General features: G+C 42.9%; 1 protein-coding gene across 24 annotated transcripts in view; it reads right to left on the bottom strand.

The window, feature by feature from the left end:
* APBB2 (amyloid beta precursor protein binding family B member 2) overlaps nucleotides 1-19,529 on the bottom strand; it is a 214,540-nt gene that overhangs the window by 14,967 nt on the left and 180,044 nt on the right. For all 24 annotated transcript variants that reach the window (XR_010389082.1, XM_026093701.2, XM_064511241.1 and 21 more), the window contains 2 exons: nucleotides 3,226-3,340; nucleotides 883-970 (listed from right to left, as the gene is read on the bottom strand). Coding sequence is in view for 23 of the 24 variants with exons in the window: in XM_026093701.2 (XP_025949486.1) it covers nucleotides 883-970; nucleotides 3,226-3,340 (203 nt within the window). In the remaining variant the exon portion in view is untranslated. The remainder of the gene's footprint in view (nucleotides 1-882; nucleotides 971-3,225; nucleotides 3,341-19,529) is intronic.

The raw sequence follows: 19,529 nt of genomic DNA, 5'->3' as shown, positions 1-19,529 counted from the left end.
ATCTAAACTAAAAATGAGGTCACATTATATTGCTAACATATTGAAAAACAGAGAAAATGCACATGAATGTGTCTATAACACAGAGACCTAAGCTCATTGCATAACTATGTCAAATTTGGAATCTGTTTTTAAATACCATCCCAATTAATGTTATACACAGATTACGAGAAATCAATACTGTTGTCTGAGAAGAAAATTGCACAGGTGATGCAGGGATAAGGGGTGAGATACTCGGCACAAGCTGATGCATCTAAAGCACACGTTTAACTGTAAAGTAACACAACGTATGTTTGTTCTGCTAGAATACTTCAAAAATAGCAATTACGGAGCTGTGACTAACAAAGGCATGCAAAGGCAACTTTCTTTTACCACGCACTAGTGTGTGCAAGAGACATAAATTGGCTAATAACACACTTGCTCCTCTTGCTTTGGAAGGTGCTAAAATTGATGCTGAAACCCATAAGGAGCCTGGGTCTCCTATAGCTCCTCTGAATCCAACTAATTAACGGGCATATGTTCTGCTTTTAAAGCAGATTTGGCCAATATGTGCAGTCTCAAGTCATGAGGTATTTTGATGTTATCAGGACAATATATAAAAGCTGGCACAACTAAGTAAGGCTGTGTTTGCAAAATTCATATTTTGAACTAAAAGAGGAAACACAAGTTGACATAACTGAGCAGGACTGCATTACTGTGAAGTCAACTAATAAAAATGTTTAATTCAGTGCAATAATAGATACTGTCAGATACAGTAATTAAAAGATAGGATTACAATCCTGCCTCTTCTACCCAATATTCACCATTTTGGTCAAAAAAAAAATCAGAAAGGGAATATATCTAAAATCCGACCACCCCACAGATATTAACTGTGATACACAGTACCTTGCAGGGGAACATCGAGGGTGACATTTGCCCTGTCTTGTAATGAGCTGCAAGCCATAGCTTTAGCATTCTTCCGTTCAGCCATAATCTGAAGAAGATGGTGATAATACAGCATTTTTTTCCAAAACATAGTACAGTAGCAACTACAAGTATAAATTTATTCCTATTACAACCCTGATGACTAAACAGGTTATTCTCTGTAGTAACAACTTCAATTTTCCTCCAGTTTATTCAGCATTCCTTATCTACATAAGGAACTTGAGAGGTCTCCAAGACTAGATAAAAGATTGATGAAGGGGTAAAAAACCTTTAGCTATTTTTCTCAACAGCAAAATTGCAGTGAGGATTAATATAGAGAAAAATATAAATATTTAACATACAGAGAAGAATGTTCATTATTCATGTTCCTCTCTGATCCATCTACTACTGCATATAATTTTTCTGCAATTTTTATGTTTCTTCTGAAATTAAAAATCTCATGCAAAATGCAACCTGTTCTTCCCCAAAGGCTATAACATTATCAAAAGAGGAAAAGAAAACACTTCAAAATAACCACTTTGGTTGGTTATTCCCTACAAATTTATCACTGGGAAGGGACCCAGGGAAGCCTTTCTCCAATGCGCACTAAGAGGGGTCTTCCAAAGCTCGCGCATGAAACATTGCCATCTGCTATTTTTTAAAATGCTCTGTCACTTTCTGGTCCAAAGTTAATGCCAGAGGTTTCATGTCACAATATGACAGCTGCCAGTCTGACACTGCAAGTCGGACACCCTTACACTTAGCTGCAGTGGCAGTTACTTGATGTTGTGCTTGATGGATAGAAGAAGCTGTGGCGGGGTCTGTTCAGCACCTGCCACCAGCCAAGCTTGCTGGGTAACGGCTGCGAGAATGAGTTAGATGAGCAAGATGAGGGACTTGACAGCAGCTCCAGGCTTCTCTAGCCAGCCCTGCATCCAGCCGCAACCTGGCCAAGCACATCATCTCCAGCTGCCTGCCCGACCCGAGCAGCTCCCTGGAGCCTGCCACCTGCACTTCCCCAAGCCCCGACACAGCTGCCAAGCTCTGCACAGCTCCCGGACTACCTTCTGCTGCTGCCGGGGGCAAACTGTGCTGGCCAGAGGTTTCTAGTAATGCACACTGTGCAAATTCTCACATTGTTTGTAAGAAACATCACATAGGACCTAATTCAGTAGCCAGGTCGGCAGCACTGCAAAACCAAAAACTTTTTATACTATACAACTGGCTACTGAGGGGAATTTGACATCACTGACTTTCATTCACCAAGATGAAGAAAAAATGTAAAAAAGCAAATGAGCATAGGCATATAGAAAAACAGCAGCTGAATTTTAAAACATGAAAGTTTAATAACCAGAACTGCTAAGCAGAGCTCTGACTCCTGAGCAGGGACAGTTTACAGGGGGACAACGGATAAGGTTATGCTGTCTCAATTGTCCACTTTGCCTAGGGTGCAAACTGCCATATGTTTTAAGGCAAATCAAAATGAGCAGCAGTATTTTTAAAGGGGAGAATGCAGCCTCAAGTCCATCACATCTCAATAAAGAAATTAAAAAGTAATTTCAAGTAGTTTTGCTGAAGTGCCTCTCTATAAAGCACTTCAATCAGATTTTCTTACTGTGAAGTATGTGCAGCCTTACCACTGCAGGAAATAACCAAACAGAGGATACTCATGAACTGATCATGCAATAAAAATGCAAAATTAATAACCAGGGAATGGCTGGCAAATATGTAAGGTAAAATGAAAAGAAATAAATAGAAAAAAAATAAAAAGAACGTTTCTCTCCAATATTACAGAAAATACTACCACAAACAGGAACAAAAATCCTTCTGTTATTTGTAACTGCAGTAGCTTAAAATGAAATACCCTTCTCTCTGAAATTTTTAAGTGGGCAGCATAACATTTGCAACTGTTTTCATGTAACCTATTGGTGTAACTATTCATAACCAACTCATGTAACTATTTTCATGTTGAAGAATACCATTCAAACACGATCTGATTTATTTGTGGAGTTTAACATTACCATTTATCAAAACTGAGTGTTCTTTTCCCAATTTGAACCCACAACTTCTTTATTACTAGGAAAGCATTCAAGTCTGTATACCCACTTGTCAAATGAATACCATTTATTACCATATATTACCATTTTCAAATTTAAATACTCATCCTCCCATTAGTTTTGATGCCATTTGTGTCCCTTGCTTTACAAATTCTCTGAACTCTTTATCGTTGCCAAGGACATAAGCTAAAATAATACTGCATAAAATTGCTGATTATATGTTTTATGCTCAGGGACCTCTCAAAAGATTAATGAACAATCCACTTGCCTTTGAGCAGATTTCGTGTAAACTTGTGGCGATGGCTTTTGCTGGTGTGTCACATCGAAACACATGACATTTCAGAATTCTTGTATCTTTGTCTCTTGCCACATAAGCAAAGTCTCTGTGCAAAGAAAACGAATTAACACATTAGAAACAGCAGTATTTACAAATCAGCAAGTCCTCCTTTAATTTAACAAGTGTATGTCTCAGCTGTCAGAGAATAAAACATATGCCTTAGCCAAAGCAGATCTACAAATTTAATAAACTGCATACCCATGAAGCACATAACCAATCTTTGATGCTTAATCTATGTAATTAAAGAGCTCATTACAATTTCCTAACACTGGCAACTTACTGAACTTACAACCCATAATTCTAACTGCAATTATCAAGACATGGGAAAATTTACTCAAATATTTCATTGAAGACAAAGAAGTGGGGACAGAATCACAGATTAAGCCAGAAAAGAATACATGCAGTTCTTAAATGCTAGAAAACCTGGCAAGCAGCATACAACAGTTTAGCTAGAGAAAGGCTGCGTTTCAAAGTACTGTATAAAGTGTTTAAAATATGCAGATAGTAATTAGAGATCTGGTTGTATAAGGGAGTTGTGAGCCTGCTGAGCTAATGCTCACAGTAATTGGCCTAAATTTCTGACCTTATTTTTTCAAAAGTTAAATAAAGATGCCCTACAAAAGAGATTTTGGCATCTTATTGGCCAGTCACCACACTATAGTATAGCTTCTTAACATGAGCGATGCAAATGCAGGATTAAGTTTACCTGTTCTCGGGCTTTTTAAAAGTTGGTGCTCTTCTGAAAAAGTCAAAGTGTGAAAATCGGTTAAGGGTTTGGTACACCCCAATTTATTTTGGAAGCAATTTTTGGATAGTTTTTAGAACTGCCCCTGCTCTGACAGCGTATCGCTAGGGCCCTGTAGTGCTAATTTGCCTTCATGACCCTCCTAGGACAAAGTTATCCATTAACTGGTTTACAGGTGGGAACGCGAAGCCGGTTGCACAGCATGGAAAGGCTGCACAGACGGCAGGGACAAAGCAGGCAAAGCCAGGCTGCTCTCTGACTCAGTTATCTTGCTCCTGTGCGAGCCTCTGTGCTCCTTGGCATTGTATCTCTAGCTTTTCACGTCTGCTGAGCAGCCGCAGCCCAATCCTACTTTGTGACCCTGCTGCTATTTCCAGATTTCCAGAGGGTTGTGCATCCCCCGCAGAGCTGTGCTGAGTAACTAACTAGGACTGGACCCGAGCGGGGAAGCTGCAGCCCCCACAACCTGTTATGCCCGAAGTCTCTGTTCAGTGTCTTTCCCCTTTACATGTAACTAACCATCATCAAGTTCCTCACTGGTGAAGAGACAGAAGGGATAGTCCATGTGTCCAAAAAACACATTGTCCCTCCCCTCCTAAACCACAGCTTTCATACACAGAAATACTAATACTTCAGTCTATACTGAAGTCCATAAATATCCCTAGCAGGGTTTAATGCAGTATGGATTGCCAATTTCTTCGCTCCCTGTAGATGCTCTGTCAGTTGAGGAATTTGTACAGAAATTACCCAGGGAATCCTAGAGACTGTGGCAGATGGATAGCTGGACCTCCAGCCCCCCAGGAAACACGGACACTGCCCTGCAATTTAAGTACCTGGATAGTCTGCTGAAGCAATTCCTTAGGAAGGAGGTGGCAACACTGTTTTTAATGTGCTAGCACTAGATTTTGTCATTAATGAGCCTCGGCAATGAAAGGGGCAGTTGTGCACAGCCTAGGCTGCCTACTAACAGGCACAGGTTGCTCCTCTTTAACCTCTTTGCAACCTGAAGCCCAAGGAATAATATTTGGAAAAACAAAAACAAAAAAACCCCACCCTAACAGGAGCTGAGATTTGGAAACCATTTTATACGATGGCCTGAACTGTGTAGCACCCTACCTGCAAAACAGTGACCCTGGAGGGTCCTCTCCATTTCACTGCCTCCTAATACGAGACAATACGCAACAGGGCATGCCAGAGAAATAGGAGGCAGCTGAGGCAGCTCCTGGACTGTATGCAGGGAAATCACAAAGCAATAAACCTGGAAGGTGCTGTCTATGAACGCACATGCACCGAGGTTTCCCAGCTCTGACCTGACCCCAAGCACCTTGGCTGCAATCCCCAAGAGCCCTTCAGCACGCTCACCTTTATGCTAAGCTGCAGGTTCACTGAGGTACCAAAACATGAAACTCACTGCCCGATTCTCACTTTGGGAAAAAGCTGATGCTTCTTTGCTTATCTGCACATGTGCCAAACCTTATTTTAGAAGAGCTTCCTCCTGGCTTAATGTTTCAAAAGTAAAATGAAGACTTCTGGCTGGATTATGTTAATAAGACTACAAGGTGTGCTAAGCGAAGTGGTACAGCTATGGCTTAGGAAAATCAGCAACTATGGGGAAAAAAAGGAAAGCAAGTGTGACATAAAAGACCCTTGAGATTTCTGCCTTTTGAGGTCAGTTGGTTAACATTAGTGATACTCCTGAAAGAGTTGTAGACAAGGTATTTGGAAATGATCAGGCTCACAAAAATCACACATACAGTATCCTGAGCTCTGAAGAGGACTGGTTGGTTCGAGAGCAGTAAGTGGATTTCTAGACTTCCTAAGAGTCCCTGATTTTTTTTTCCTGTGCTTTTGGTTTTAACTACCATCTTTGAAATGCCTTAAGTTTCAGACTTCACATTTTTGAGTCCAAATATCATCCCTTCCAAGTATTGTATTTATTACAACTGCAATATGCAAACAATGATCACATAACAGATATGGACTTCATATCATAACTTAGAAAGCACTTTTGATTAAGATTTTTCTTCCCTCTTACATGTAAGAAAAAATTGCTGACAGTGACCATCACTGCAGAGTAGCAAAGAGACTGCTGCACATACCTAATTATTGGATCAAAGTCTATTCTTTAGAGTGTAGATATAACAGCTGAAACCTGTGTTCACATTAACTTAAAATAACATTGAAAGCCATCTACTTTACCATTAAATGGCTATTTATTACCATTTACAAGCATTTACCTCAAATCAATACTATCCCTTTGAGGACTTGTAAACAAGTGATTTATGAGCTCCCTTTAGAAGATGATCCCAGGAAGAGCATCTTGTATTGTTACTGCTGAGTTGCTTATGCTGCGCAGAAGCCTATTCGACAGAAATCTGCATAGCCCCAGAAGCACTGTACGATATCAGGACGAGATAAGGCCATCACCTTCAAGGAACTGCACAAACACAGATGAGAACCTATAGCGCCTTCTGTAATCCCTAGACCTATCACTTAGAACGTTCTTTTATCATCGATAAAAAACAAGTTGGGACAAAGCCACCAATGCAAGTCCTCTCTGGCCTGGAAAGCACAGTATCTTGCCAGCAAAATCCAAGTTCGTAACAGCACAGGAAACTCTGGTCCTCCCCTTGATCGGGAGCTCTGGCAATGCCCTGGCACACCATGACTGCCACAGTAAGCTACTGCACTTTGCTGTGGCAGGACCACGTCTGACAGGGCACCTCTGCTGCGCTGCCAAGTCCTCTGATGCCTATTACAGAGGAGTCCCTGCAACCACATTAAATCCCATGATTTAATGTGCAAGGGTTTCAAGCCCGAAGGGAATCCGTAAAATAATACTGAATGCATTTAGTAAGTGTATTACTTCCTCCTGAAACGCTCAAGGGACTGTAGAGATAAAAATGAGCTAAACAATTAAAACTGCATTAAACTAAGGGCTGAATTCTGTAAAGATCAAAGACAAGATTTTGGTCATAAAGCAAAACAACTCATAATTATGCCCCAGTCAGTGGGAAACACCTTAGGTGAGAGTATTTTCAACATCATTTTAAAGAGAGATGGATGGGGGGCAGCCTGCTGAGACCAGGTTCTCATAAGAGTAAATTTACTCTTCTGATCAAAGGCGCACACCGTGGAAGACGCCCACCGACACTTAATGAGCACGCGTGCTTTTCAGTAAGGGACACATTTCTCTGTGCCTGGAAGTCTAATTACAGCCAAATGAACAAGTCATCCTGCAGATCCCAGGCCGAGTAATCTCCCTGAATTCAGACCTGTGGTGAGGGCTGGGAGAAGAAATCCTATGAGCGTTATGGATGTAATATGCCCTGCATGGCATATTATATCCAGGTGGCAAGGAGAATTACCTGCCACTTTAGTCTTGCCATATAAGTGCCTGCAACCCTGCTGTCCCTACGAGAGGAGGATGACAACAGTCCACACAAAACAGACCTGCTCTGCGCTTGCCGAAGGGCTGATACTGCCCGTAAGAACGTTTCTTTTAGTCAAAATGCAATGCTTCAACTGTATGACGTTTGATAGTGACCACTACACATGGGCTACCTAATATTCTCCATCACGGACTGCCAAAGGACATCTTTTCTTGAAGAAATATTAACGCCTCTATTGTTTGCAGCAGGCGTTTGATGTTTGGCCTGGAAAGTTGCTTAGACTGTGAGAAGTGTCTTTTTTTTGTCCTATGAAATTCCATTCAGATTTAGTCAACTTGAAGCAGTACTAGAAATGCCACTTCCCATGTCTTGGAAGTGCTGGCTGGCTGCCACACGTGAGCCTTGAGGAGGCACCTGGCCCCCCCTCGGGTCGGGAGACAGGGCCCGAACATTTACGAGGTGCACATAAACTTCCCTGTAGCATTTCCTGACTCCAAAGTTTGGTCCTGCAGCTGTTGTAAACATTTCTGTACATAACAGTATGCATTCATAAACGCGGCAGCACGAAATTATAGCCCCGTTACAGGTGCAAATGAAACACAAGCTAGTACATCAACGCTGACTACTGAGCACTAATAAATCCCTCGCAATGGTGTTTCCCACTCAGACACCAGTGTTTAACTTTAAGCACCTAAACAGCTTGCACAAAGTTAATGGGGCTAATTACATATGCAAATTGAGAATACGCATAAACCTTTAGATGATCAGGGCCTGCATTTGTAAATCTGCGGAGACAGAGGAGGAAATCTGAGTTCTTCAAAACCTACTGCATCACACATAACCCTGCCAGCACCATCTGTTTCCAAATCATCAATCAAAATTAGCAACCAAACCTCCTCTTCCCTTCTGACAGTGCATAAACAGTATTAGCGATTTCATTAATTCAAGTCAACTAGACGGCACGCTCCCGCGGGCAGCCCTGCCAGGCGGTGCGGACCCGGAGACGGCTGCGCAGGCTGCGGCGGTCGGCAGCGCAGCCCGCTGCGGGAGCCTTGCGGGCTTGCTTCAAGCATTTCTAGCCTGTGGGGAAACCAAGCACACCTCCCCAGTCTCTTTTGGAGAAGGAGGATACGGCTTTGGGGATCCCAATGTACATGCTTCCAGAATTATCAATAACAAAATAAAACTTGGGGAAAGTTTTATATATCCATACACATAACCAGAAGGCATCACTTCTTCTTTGCCCAAAGTCTTCCAGACCAAAGAGGCCCCAAGACTCCTCTCTGAAACTGCTTTCACTCGGGATCCCTTCTGGGTCACCTCATCTGTAAACCTTCATTTACTGCAGCTCACTGGAAGCTGATTAACATTTAAGTGAGATTTATGTGCAACCAGCTCCTTGGATAATGAAGAAGTGCAGAGTTTGCAACAGAAATTTCTGGAAAAGGGCAGATGCCTTTTCTTACTATTCCTGTCCTTCCACCTTGCTGGGAAAACACGGGAAAGCAGGAAAGCAAAAGCCTTTACAAAACCCATGGCCAGACACAGAGCTAGTACAGGTTTGATGGCTCAGGCCTAGCTCACACTGGATCAGGCTGGGGTCTTGACAGTCTCAAAAGGATGTGTGTGCATGTGAAATTGCATATTAGCAAAAGTGCTGGTGGGGTTTGAACCCCTTGATGTCAGTGGGGAGAGCAGCAAGATGTTTGGTGGGAGAATAATGTATTTCACTGCAGAAGAAAGCTGTATGCTCTTCAAGAATTTACAACACAAGCCCACCACTCCTGTTGATACAGAACTATGAAGAAGCGCTACTGCAGAATATATCATATTTTTTAAAATCATTTTTACATGTACTCCATCCACCAGTATCTTTCAGGATATAGGAACTGGATGTTAATTAGCATTTTGGAAAAAAAGCCAGAATACCAGAAAAATCAGTAAGAAATTAATTTTTCTGCACAAGAAGGTAGGACTGGCTCTGCTGAACACTTAGAAATACAGTAGAAACGTCTTAATTTTGATAGCAGACTACAGAGAGACAGTTTAAAAAATGATCTAAAGAAGTGCAAAGACAAAATAAGGTGCTAAGTAGAAAGGAATTTCATTTTTATTTGCTCTTTTACCCTCTTTTAATTGGCAAATGTCTATAATAATTGACTAAAACTTAGATAGCCATACCTATTTAACACCTGGCTAAGCATCACTTAGCTGCTCAGCCCTGGATGAATGCAACCACATTAAATGCAATTTATGCTAATGCTATCCTGTTTGAGTAGCAGTCATGGCCATTTGCCACTATTAGGCAATGTCCTAAGAGACATCCCAATTAAGTACAACCTAAAGAGCAGCACATCCACCATTACCTTCTCACTATACACTGCTACTCTTCTGAGTGTAAAACTGCATTAACCCATATTTTTTCTTGCTAAAAAAATACCCTAGTCTTGAAGCTTGAAATAAAGAAATTTTTACTCTTATCAATCAAAATTAAATTGCATTGATATAAAACAACTATATTAAAATGAAACACATGCAGGAAAATGTAAATTGCTTTATAGATTTATGTATTACAAATTGCAAACAAGAATCCTTGAAGCAGAAAATGATATCCTCCGGGCTTGGTTAAAAATCGATTCAAATTAATCCAGAATAACCTACAGAAAATGACTGTTGATTTCTGCATACGCCCATGTGTGGTGCACAGGCCTGGGACTGCTGGGTCCCGGAGCACGCGCAGGCGCGCTCCAGACAGTTTCCACAGTCTGCAACCTCCAGGCTTGACTTGGCTTTGCAGCAAATAGCTGACCAGCAATGTGTGCAAGTAGGAAGAAACAAGGGGAGAGGAGCCGCCAGCGCAGCCGAGCAGGGTGGGAAGCCCTCTCCTGGAGCGAGGCCTCCAGCAGGCCAGAGCTGCCGTTCACCAGAAGTCCACAGGGCCAGACTAAACGAGCAGGAAAGGAGAAAGCCAAGGAAGGAGACAGGAGGCATGAGAAGTGGATAAACAGCACCAGGAAAACCACGCTCTGACCTGCCTTCTCCACGACACACAAATGTTCTAGGATCACAAGCGACAGAGAAGATGAGGTGCAGGAAACCCCACAGTAGTATGCGTAACAAAAATTAGAGAGCTTCTGGATTCACACTTTAAACAACATTTTACTGAGACTGCTGTTTTACATAGCAAAAAGGGGAATGATTTATTACCGAAATGAAGTTTGGGACTCTGTTCAGTTCACTTGTCTTTTTATTAGGCCCATGCCAAGGAGTTTGCAAAGGTAGGGAGAAAGCCCAGAAGCAAGAAACCAGATCTAGATGAAACAAACATCATTCACACAAGGTGCAAAATCTCTTTTTACATGATTTACTGAGGACCTTTCGACATCCCTTTCACCTACCAGATATAGAGAGACACTGAATGAAACCACTGCTTCCCCTCCACTCCCTCCAAAGAAAATCTGCAACTCCCATCACCCGGATAACTACACCACCTACTCTGAGGTCAAATCCCAAAGGAGGAGGAGGAGGAAAAACGATCACTTGCACAAGCGTTCTTCCTATTTCCTACAAATAGACATTATGCATTTAATCACATACATTCAATCACATCTATTCCACTGCCCTCAATTACCAGAGCTGGAAGAATTGGGGGAGAGGGAAGTTTCTGATAGTTGTGTTGATCCTGCTGGCAATCCTAAAAACATAAACCAGCTTTGCAATTTTTCTTCACTCCAACAGCTCCATCCACAGAGCTCCTGTACCTGTCCGGCCACTTCCCAGCTACAACCCAGCATGGGAGACTTGTCCACCATTACAGTACCCTGGTCATTACTTTTTGACCCAAGTAATCAGGATGCCCTTCCCAAGTAGAGACTTTGGGAGAATTTTCTCATTTCGGTTCTCGCACAATTTAAAATAGGTTTCCTTGCAGCAAACCACCAGTTCTACATTTATTAAATTCTCCTCAACTGGTCTGGCATTGGCATGGTATAGCTTGTTTTCTTAATTCAGGCATGAAGTTTGTAGTGCAAATTATCCCCTCCTGAACGGCTGAGTTTGCTTCATTTCTTGATAACGTCACTTGCTAAGTCTCGAGGAGGAGCAAGGGCTACTTTGTGCAATACTCGGAGGCTTTAATCTGGCAGCCCTAAAACACACAGCCTGCCAGCTGCTCTTTGATGTCTTATCGTTGCCACAGTTCTGTGCGCTTCCAAAACGTGTTTGCTAAAGCCTCACAGCACTGATGTGCCGCTGATACTCAGCTCAGCCCTGCGCGGCCCAGCGCTCCCAGCCTGGAAGCATTTGCACAGCTTCACTCCAATTTCTTCCGGGCAGCCTGATCCTCGCAGGGCTGCAGAAGCCATTCCCGCAGACACATTTTCCAGCTCTCAACACCAGTCACCGTGTCCTCGTGCAGGAAGGGGACAGGGCTCCCGTCAGGCTTGCCACCACTGCCTCGCTAGCCAGAGGGATGGCTCTGAGCACGCTGCAAATCGTTTCTCTTTTTACTACCAAGGGCTACGTCCCACCCCTGCAAAGGACCACAAATATAGGTATATGGAGTCATGTCAACGTGTCACTTAATATCTGAGCTCTCCAAGTCCATTAGATGTGCTAGCATAGTGACAGTAACACGCACTGTAAAAGCTAAGATTTATGGTCCGTGCTGATCTTCCTTCCCAAACTCACCTCCTGGTCGTATCGCTGAAGGACCACTTGCATGGCTCAGGGAAAGTAGGGCAGTCTGTCATGTTTGCTGGGGTCACCAACAAGGCTGCCCTCAGGGCCACGCTCTCGTGTTGTGTTTCTCGAACAGATTTCTGTTTTTAGAGGAATGTTTGCTTAACTGCTTCACAGCGTTTATGAACTGCTCATGGGGAGGGGGCTACTTTTCTAGCCCGAGCAGTACCATGTTCAGGGACATGAAGGAGGTAGCTTGTCAAAGTCTTTACCATTGCTACTTATCCTACACAGCATCATAAAGTGATGGTCTGACTCCTCAGGATTGCTAATCTAGCTTTTTTCATGAATGCTAAATTTACTTAAAATAGATGAAAGTGTTATTATGCCTGTAAACCTCTGAAGAGCCTCTGCAGCACCTCCTGTAAATTTGATTTTGACAAATTAGTATTTACATATTTTACCAACAGTTCTATCTCCCAGATCTAATTAAAGATGTAGGCCTTCGTTTACATGGACTATTTAAAGATTTGATAAAGAAATATATCAAACTGAGATGCTCAAAGCACTACTACCCATTTAAGTGAAGAGGACAGCAGACAACACTAGAACAGTTAATATCTTCGCTGAGATTTGTTTTACAAGCAACGCCTGTGAGCTCTCCTTTGTTCTTTATTATTCAGACAGAGAACAAAGTAATCACGTACAGTCACAACTCAAGAATCTGCTTGCAGCACACTTTTGCCAGTGTTAGTCTGGGAGGATCATCACCTCTCACATGCACAAAAATCTACATTAGATTGCAAAGCCATAATCACAAAAGTTCAAACATTTCCCTAGGCCAGTGCTGCCTAAAGAATTGATTAAAACCCAGCCAAGCCTGTAAACTATTCTCATTATATTCCATGAAGCAAACCCAAGGAACTGCCTGCATCTCTAAGCTACATCCCTCCCATCCGGTTCCAGTATCAAGTCCTTGCAATTTAGAAGAACAAACAAAACCTAAATCTCATCTGAGGAATACAATTCTATCAGTAAGAGGCTTTTGAGTGGTTGCAGCCCTTGCGCTGCAGAGCACGTGACTACAATATATTACTGTGTGTGTTCCCATGAAACAGGAAGCATTGTGGAGAATCCCAAATGACTCCTTTGTCCATCAAAACAATTAAAACATACTGGGGACAACTTTTTTTTTGAACTCTGAAGACAATCACCAACCCAGCCAGATCTGAAGCAAATATCAAAAATAACAAATACATTTCAAAATTTCCAATTCTCACTAAATTTAAGTCTTAAATGCCCTGCTCCTAGCATGACGTGCTTCATTTTTTACATAAAAGACAGCATTTTAATACAAGTTTCCTGCATTTAGGATTATAGAGAACACCAACATCTAAATTTTAAACTCTCAACCACCAGAAGCAAATATAAAGAACTGCAGTATCACATGACTTAAAACTGTTTTAGGGGATTTAGGACCTAGGAAAAAAGAAAAAAAAAAAATCGATTCAACTTGAGCACACTATTAATAGCAAGCTGAAAACATGACAGAGGTATGAATTTACCTCACTGAAGTTTAGCTTCAGTACAGCAGTGCTCCCTGGTACAAGCAAACTGAGACAAGCATTGGTTGGTGCAAGCCGGAAAGATAAACACAGAGAATAAGGGAAAAATGAAAAATCATTTACCTCTCTCTGAATCCAGGAAAGCATGAAGAAACAGAAAGAGCAAGTTAGAAAGCATTCACAGAGACAGAGCTCCAGCATATGATGAGGCAGGATAACTGAAAGAAGTGCTCTACGTTTAACATTCACTGGTTCTTTGTAGCGTAGCGTATCTAAGCGTACTGCAACTATTTCCTTTCAAGACTTGTTTTGGTTGAATCCTGTTGCTCTAAAGTTCATATTTTTGGAAACGTGCAATGAAGCCAACAGGCATCAGCTGAATTTAGAAAGACAGCACAGACATATCAACACTGGGAGGTAACCAAGCTGAAAATACCACACACAAATACGGGAAGTAGTACTCTCTAAGCATAAATGGACATACAAACTGCATGGACCTTTCTTCTTCCGAAAGAAAACTATTTAAAGCAGACAATGACAAAACAAACAAAAATAACTCTTTAGGCTGTGAAAACCTTCCAGAGTTTCCAGGGAAAGAGTCTAAAGATCAACATCAGTTTTTCGAATGTCTTTTCCAAAAGCTCGCGCTCCTTCCTAGAGCACTTGGACTCCTTTGCAAGTTTCCGAAGAAATCACAGACACGGTAGCACCCGCATATTTTTTTATATAAAAATATATATATATTTTATATATACACACACACACACACACACACACACACACACACACACACACACGTATATGAAAATCACTGCTGAGAGCCGCCCAGACCCGGCAGTTTTTGCCGGCACCCACGCTGCTCCATCGGGGTATGCCCGACCGCTGGCACGGGTGACAACGCACACACCTGCCGCGCAGCGCACTCCCACGCGGCCCTTCCCGGCCCCGCTCGGGGGCACAAGGCAGCGTCCTCCCCGCAGGGCCGCTCTGCCCACCCCGGGGCCTCGCCAGGCCTCCCCGCGACCACTGGCTGCTTTCTAGACCATGTCAGCCACCACAAGAGCAAGCATTCAGGGATACGCAGAGCATTTCTGGAGCTAACTGTGATGTGAAGGAAGCACTACACGACATTACCGCACATTCCCACACAGTTAGCTGCACCTGGAAGCTAGGCAGGCTGCTGCCTGTTTCTTCCTATCCCTCCCCAAAACCTGGATGACACTCTGCATGATGCATATTGCCTCTACAGGGATAACAGCCATTATGTAGATTAGAGTTGCTTTCTATGACTTCTTCTGCTAGTAAAACCCAGGCTGAAGAGCAATCAGCTGCAAAGTACACCTGCCTACCCAGTCACCCGACAACTCACTGCAAACAGGCTCCACGTGCTGCACGGTCCTGCTCTCCAACCCCTTCCTCCTCTCGTACGCCCCAACTGCAGCTCTCTGCAGAAGTGCTCCTCCCCAGGCAACACCTGAGCAACAATCGTGCGCCGCACACAAAAACGTGGGGCTCCACATTACCCTGTTTGTAACCAACTTGGAGAGAAAAGGTATAGTGGAGTGGAAAAATAACCCCATTTCAAAGAATAAGGGCAGGGTTAAAGATGGAGCACACTGAAGGGAAGGGATCCAATTCCCATTAGACATCTCACTTCAGCAAGCTTGCAAAGCTTACAGGAATTGATCTGTTGCTTAGAAATGGCTTAGTAAGTAGATCTGGAATGAATGTAGGCTTTCTAAGCCAGGTTTTAACTAACCGTACATATGGTTAGCTAATGCACCCACCCAACATGGGAGTGCAAGTCACACATGGATGCATATGCACATAGCTAGAGGTTTAATTTCTGGATACCAGCTTTGCCACTTGCTTCCCTAAATCTATGAGCCTTTTTCAAAATTAACTGTGGCATATATATAAGATTTAAAAGAACTGTTGGAACAATTTTTTAAACCACATTTTTAAAAGACAAGAAACACCTTTTAAACGTCATAGCCTAGAATATAAAACTTCAGTCTTAACAAAAGCACACAAAAGTCTTCCAGCTTCTGCAATGACTCTTCCAGATGAGCTAGGGACAATGCCTATGCAAAGAAGCCTTTTATACATCATATTTTTCCCACCCGAAAAATCTCAAACTATAAGGCATCAAGTTGCACTAAGATTTCATATTCATGACTTAGAAACATAGAACACACACATACACGTATCCCTTAAAGTCAAGGCTTTACACTGAAAGTAAAGCATTTGGTACATCTGAATATCCAAGCTTAGTTCAGCCTCCTTTTATTTGCCCAGAGAAACAAATTCATTTTAGCACAACATTTGCCTTTTTGGCACCTAGACTGTTGGGGAAAAATGAAAACACCCAACCTCCTTAATTACCCCCAAATTAAATTAATCAAAAAAAGCAAAGCTTGACTGATGCAGATCCTAATGCATGACCTTAAGAACTGCTGAAACACTAGATGTTGCATCACTGCAGCTGCAAATACACAGAAAGAAAAAACACAGAAGGAAATTCAGGAATGGGAGAAAAAAAATAAGAACATCTAGACTGCTAGACTTCCCCAGAAAGCAAGGAATGAGCAGGGCTCCGGCCATGTAACTCTGACCCTGTGGGGTACAGACAGATCAAGAGAGTCTGCATCCTGCTCCCAATCCGTTAACTACAGCTTCCAAATTAATCTAGTATCTCCTCATAAAGTGTCTTGTAGTTTAGGAATTAATTTCACACAGGAGACTATTTGCCTGTATTCCCCTCACGTTGTGATAGCTCAAATATGGTTGAATAGTTTACCTTTAAACTCAACAACAACAAAAAAGATCACCTCAAGGCTAAACAGCTAACATGAAAAGTTTCAGTTCAAATGGCAGATCTTACTGATGGCTCTAAGCGCCAGAAACACCATAAGAGCAGCTGTGCAAGTTCTTCAGTATGGCGTGCTATATATGCTTTTCCAAGTTGATTGAGTTAAAAGGGGTCAAGCTAGAGCCTGCCAATAATGTCAGAAGTGGATACCTAGAAAATTGTGTCAGGGCTGTTATGCAGAACTTGAGATTCATTTCTGAGGGGAAAAAGCTAAGTCCTCAAAGGGAAAGACTGTAACCTTCCTGCCTGCAGACATGAGAGAAAGGAGCACTCCTTCCAGAGACAGCCCCAAGAAGATGCTTCCTTCATTCCAGACTGTTTTCTGATAAGTATACTCTAAAGCTAGCTCATTACACTACTGCTGAGGGTGCCTGCTTCTCTGATGGACCCCCTTCCACCATGCCTCCTCTCGCAGAGCCCTGAGCTTCAGGCTTGCAGAACACAACCCGTACCGGTCCCAGGGACGCAGTGGGGCAAAACCGTTGCAGAGAATGGTACTACAGACAGGGCACCCTCTTGCAGGAGAGATGGTTCACAGAATATGAAAGTGACCGACTAGAAGACAATTTCACCTCCCTTCCTACCTCAAACCTGTCCTCCCACTCCTGGGTTTTGCACATCGGAGATAGGTGCAAGTCACTTCCATGCAGGGTGCTGATTATTGATGTACAACATCCACTCTACAAGCCTAAACGTTAGTCTGGTTTTATGGGGAGGTCAATAAACTGAGAGGTTCAGCGGCAACAGTCCTATCCCCCAAAAGGCACCTTCCACTTACCAGTCATGAGGCCACATCTGCATTTCTGTTTTGGGCCCACAAGTACAAGAAAGATTGGCAAACTGGAGCAAGTCCAGTGTAGGGCCACCAAAATGGGCAGGGGAACAACACTTGCCACATGAGCGGAGGCTGAAGGAACTGAGTTTGCTTCGCTTGGAGATGAGGTAACTGGGGGAGGATCTAATTACTGTCTTCCATTACCTTGTGGAAGGGTTTTAAAAAAGAGCAAAACCAAGCTTCTTTGCCATGAAAGTGGGTAAACCCTGAGACAGTTATCCAGAGAGGCTGTGCAGTCTCTGTCCTTGGAGATCTGAAGAAAAATAAATAAATAAGTCAAGCAGGGATGGCCCTGATGTAATTTAGAACTGCATCAACTACATTTGAACTCACACTCACTCCCTCCCCACAGCAGGGAGACATGTCGTGCACGGATGAACATGGGAACCGTACGCTTACACAGACAACCAAACGGCAAGCACAGGTGGGCAAAGGGAGGCCAACCGAGGTGAAACGGCATGCCCACGCACCCCAGCAGCTCCGGCCCCCCACCCGAAGGGCCAGCCCCTTGCAGCGCCCTGAGGACAGAGGTCTTTGTCCCTCCATATTCCACAACCACCGCTCTTATGTCTTCTACTTCAGCAAAGCAGGGGCAATGCAAGATTATAATGCTATAAGGAATAAACTACACTGGAAAACCTAACAGGTTTTGGTTTTGTTGGCACCTCTGATAAGCTATCTAGGAAGAAAAGGAGTTTTCCCACTCTCTGCTGATGTTTTAGTGAGGCACCTCCCTGCACAGGAGCACGTGAGAACATCAGGAGCCTGCTCCCCTTTCCTCTGCAGGATGGACTTAAATCCACAGTCTGGTCGTTTTTGTGACTGACACATTCAGCCAAAAGGGCGAAGATGTTAACTTTACAACTCCTCACTTCTGTAGCTTCCCCTGGAGTTTGGCTGACTGGAACTTCCCCAAATTTCTTTTGGGGGCAGATCAAAAAGATTAGCTTGCCATCTGTCACCTAGCCCTCAGCAAGTACACAGGGGTGCCCGTCAACCCCACAGTCTTTAAACACTTTTATACACCACAGTCAGCTTTAGCCACCTCACTTTCTGAGAGATTTGCTTTCAATTACTGGAGATTTTATTTTCAAATGCATTTTACTTGATTAAAAATAATGATGTATGGCACAAGCCTTTTTATTTACAGTTATAGGTACTTGTCCAAATCTAGCCTCTAAGGCACAGAAGAGGCCCTGCTCTGGTTTTCTAATCTGCAATAACAAAGTGTAGTTGCACTTAATGCAGCAAAATGTTTATGTAAAATGCATTTACACCTCAACAACATAACATGAACAAATAAAGGAAACAACCTTAATTTCTGGGCATTTGGAAGTCTCTCTGTTGCTTAGAGAATGATTAAGTCCTTCATTTATGTGTGCCATTAGCAAAATATATTTGCTTTCACCGAAAAGAAAATGGCTGTGGTTTATAAACTTTTTTTTTTTTTTTAATAGCTCTTACACCTTTTCCTTCCAGCTGGTACCAGACTATCCCAGGTACCAGACTGTGGCCTTGTGTTTCTGGGCCCCTCTCACCACCAGCGCTGAGGCTGAGCAGAAGTGCAACTAGCACTCTCACTCTGGAAATCCCTGTTCACTGCGGGCCAGATTGTGCCATCAATTTTTAAGCAATTCTCCATTGGTAGTGAAGAAGATTTCTGCTTAAAAATTGATGGCTTGATCTCGCCTTCTGTTGCTAATCATATATTACAAAGACTGTTATAACCTAGTTGGATCCTATTTTTAAAAGAAAACAGGCAGCCTGACACACTATATAAATCCACGTTTTTAAGGACTGAATTCTATTCATAAGACCAGGGGCTCCAATCACTAAGTTATACTGGTAATTTGGGTGCTAGACATCATATTGGTATCTGCATAGACAAGCTGCTTCTTGTTATTTCTTAGGTCCTCTCTGTATGAACAGCGCAGCAGGATAACGTTACTTTAAAATTTCTTTAGGGCTTCCCTCATCTGTACTTACTGACCTACAGGGACTGCACAGGACACCTCAGAGAAAAGCAGGTGTGCTGTAATTGCAGCTCCCTGCAGCACGCGGCCACCCGAGGCACCACCTCTCCTGACGCGAGCCAGCACGGCGGGACGTCTTTAATAACATGCATCTCTCACCCATTGCGACACAT

This window comes from Dromaius novaehollandiae, chromosome 4 (genome assembly GCF_036370855.1).
Source record: "Dromaius novaehollandiae isolate bDroNov1 chromosome 4, bDroNov1.hap1, whole genome shotgun sequence".
NCBI lineage: Eukaryota > Metazoa > Chordata > Aves > Casuariiformes > Dromaiidae > Dromaius > Dromaius novaehollandiae.
This window is presented reverse-complemented; position numbering and strand designations above follow the sequence as displayed.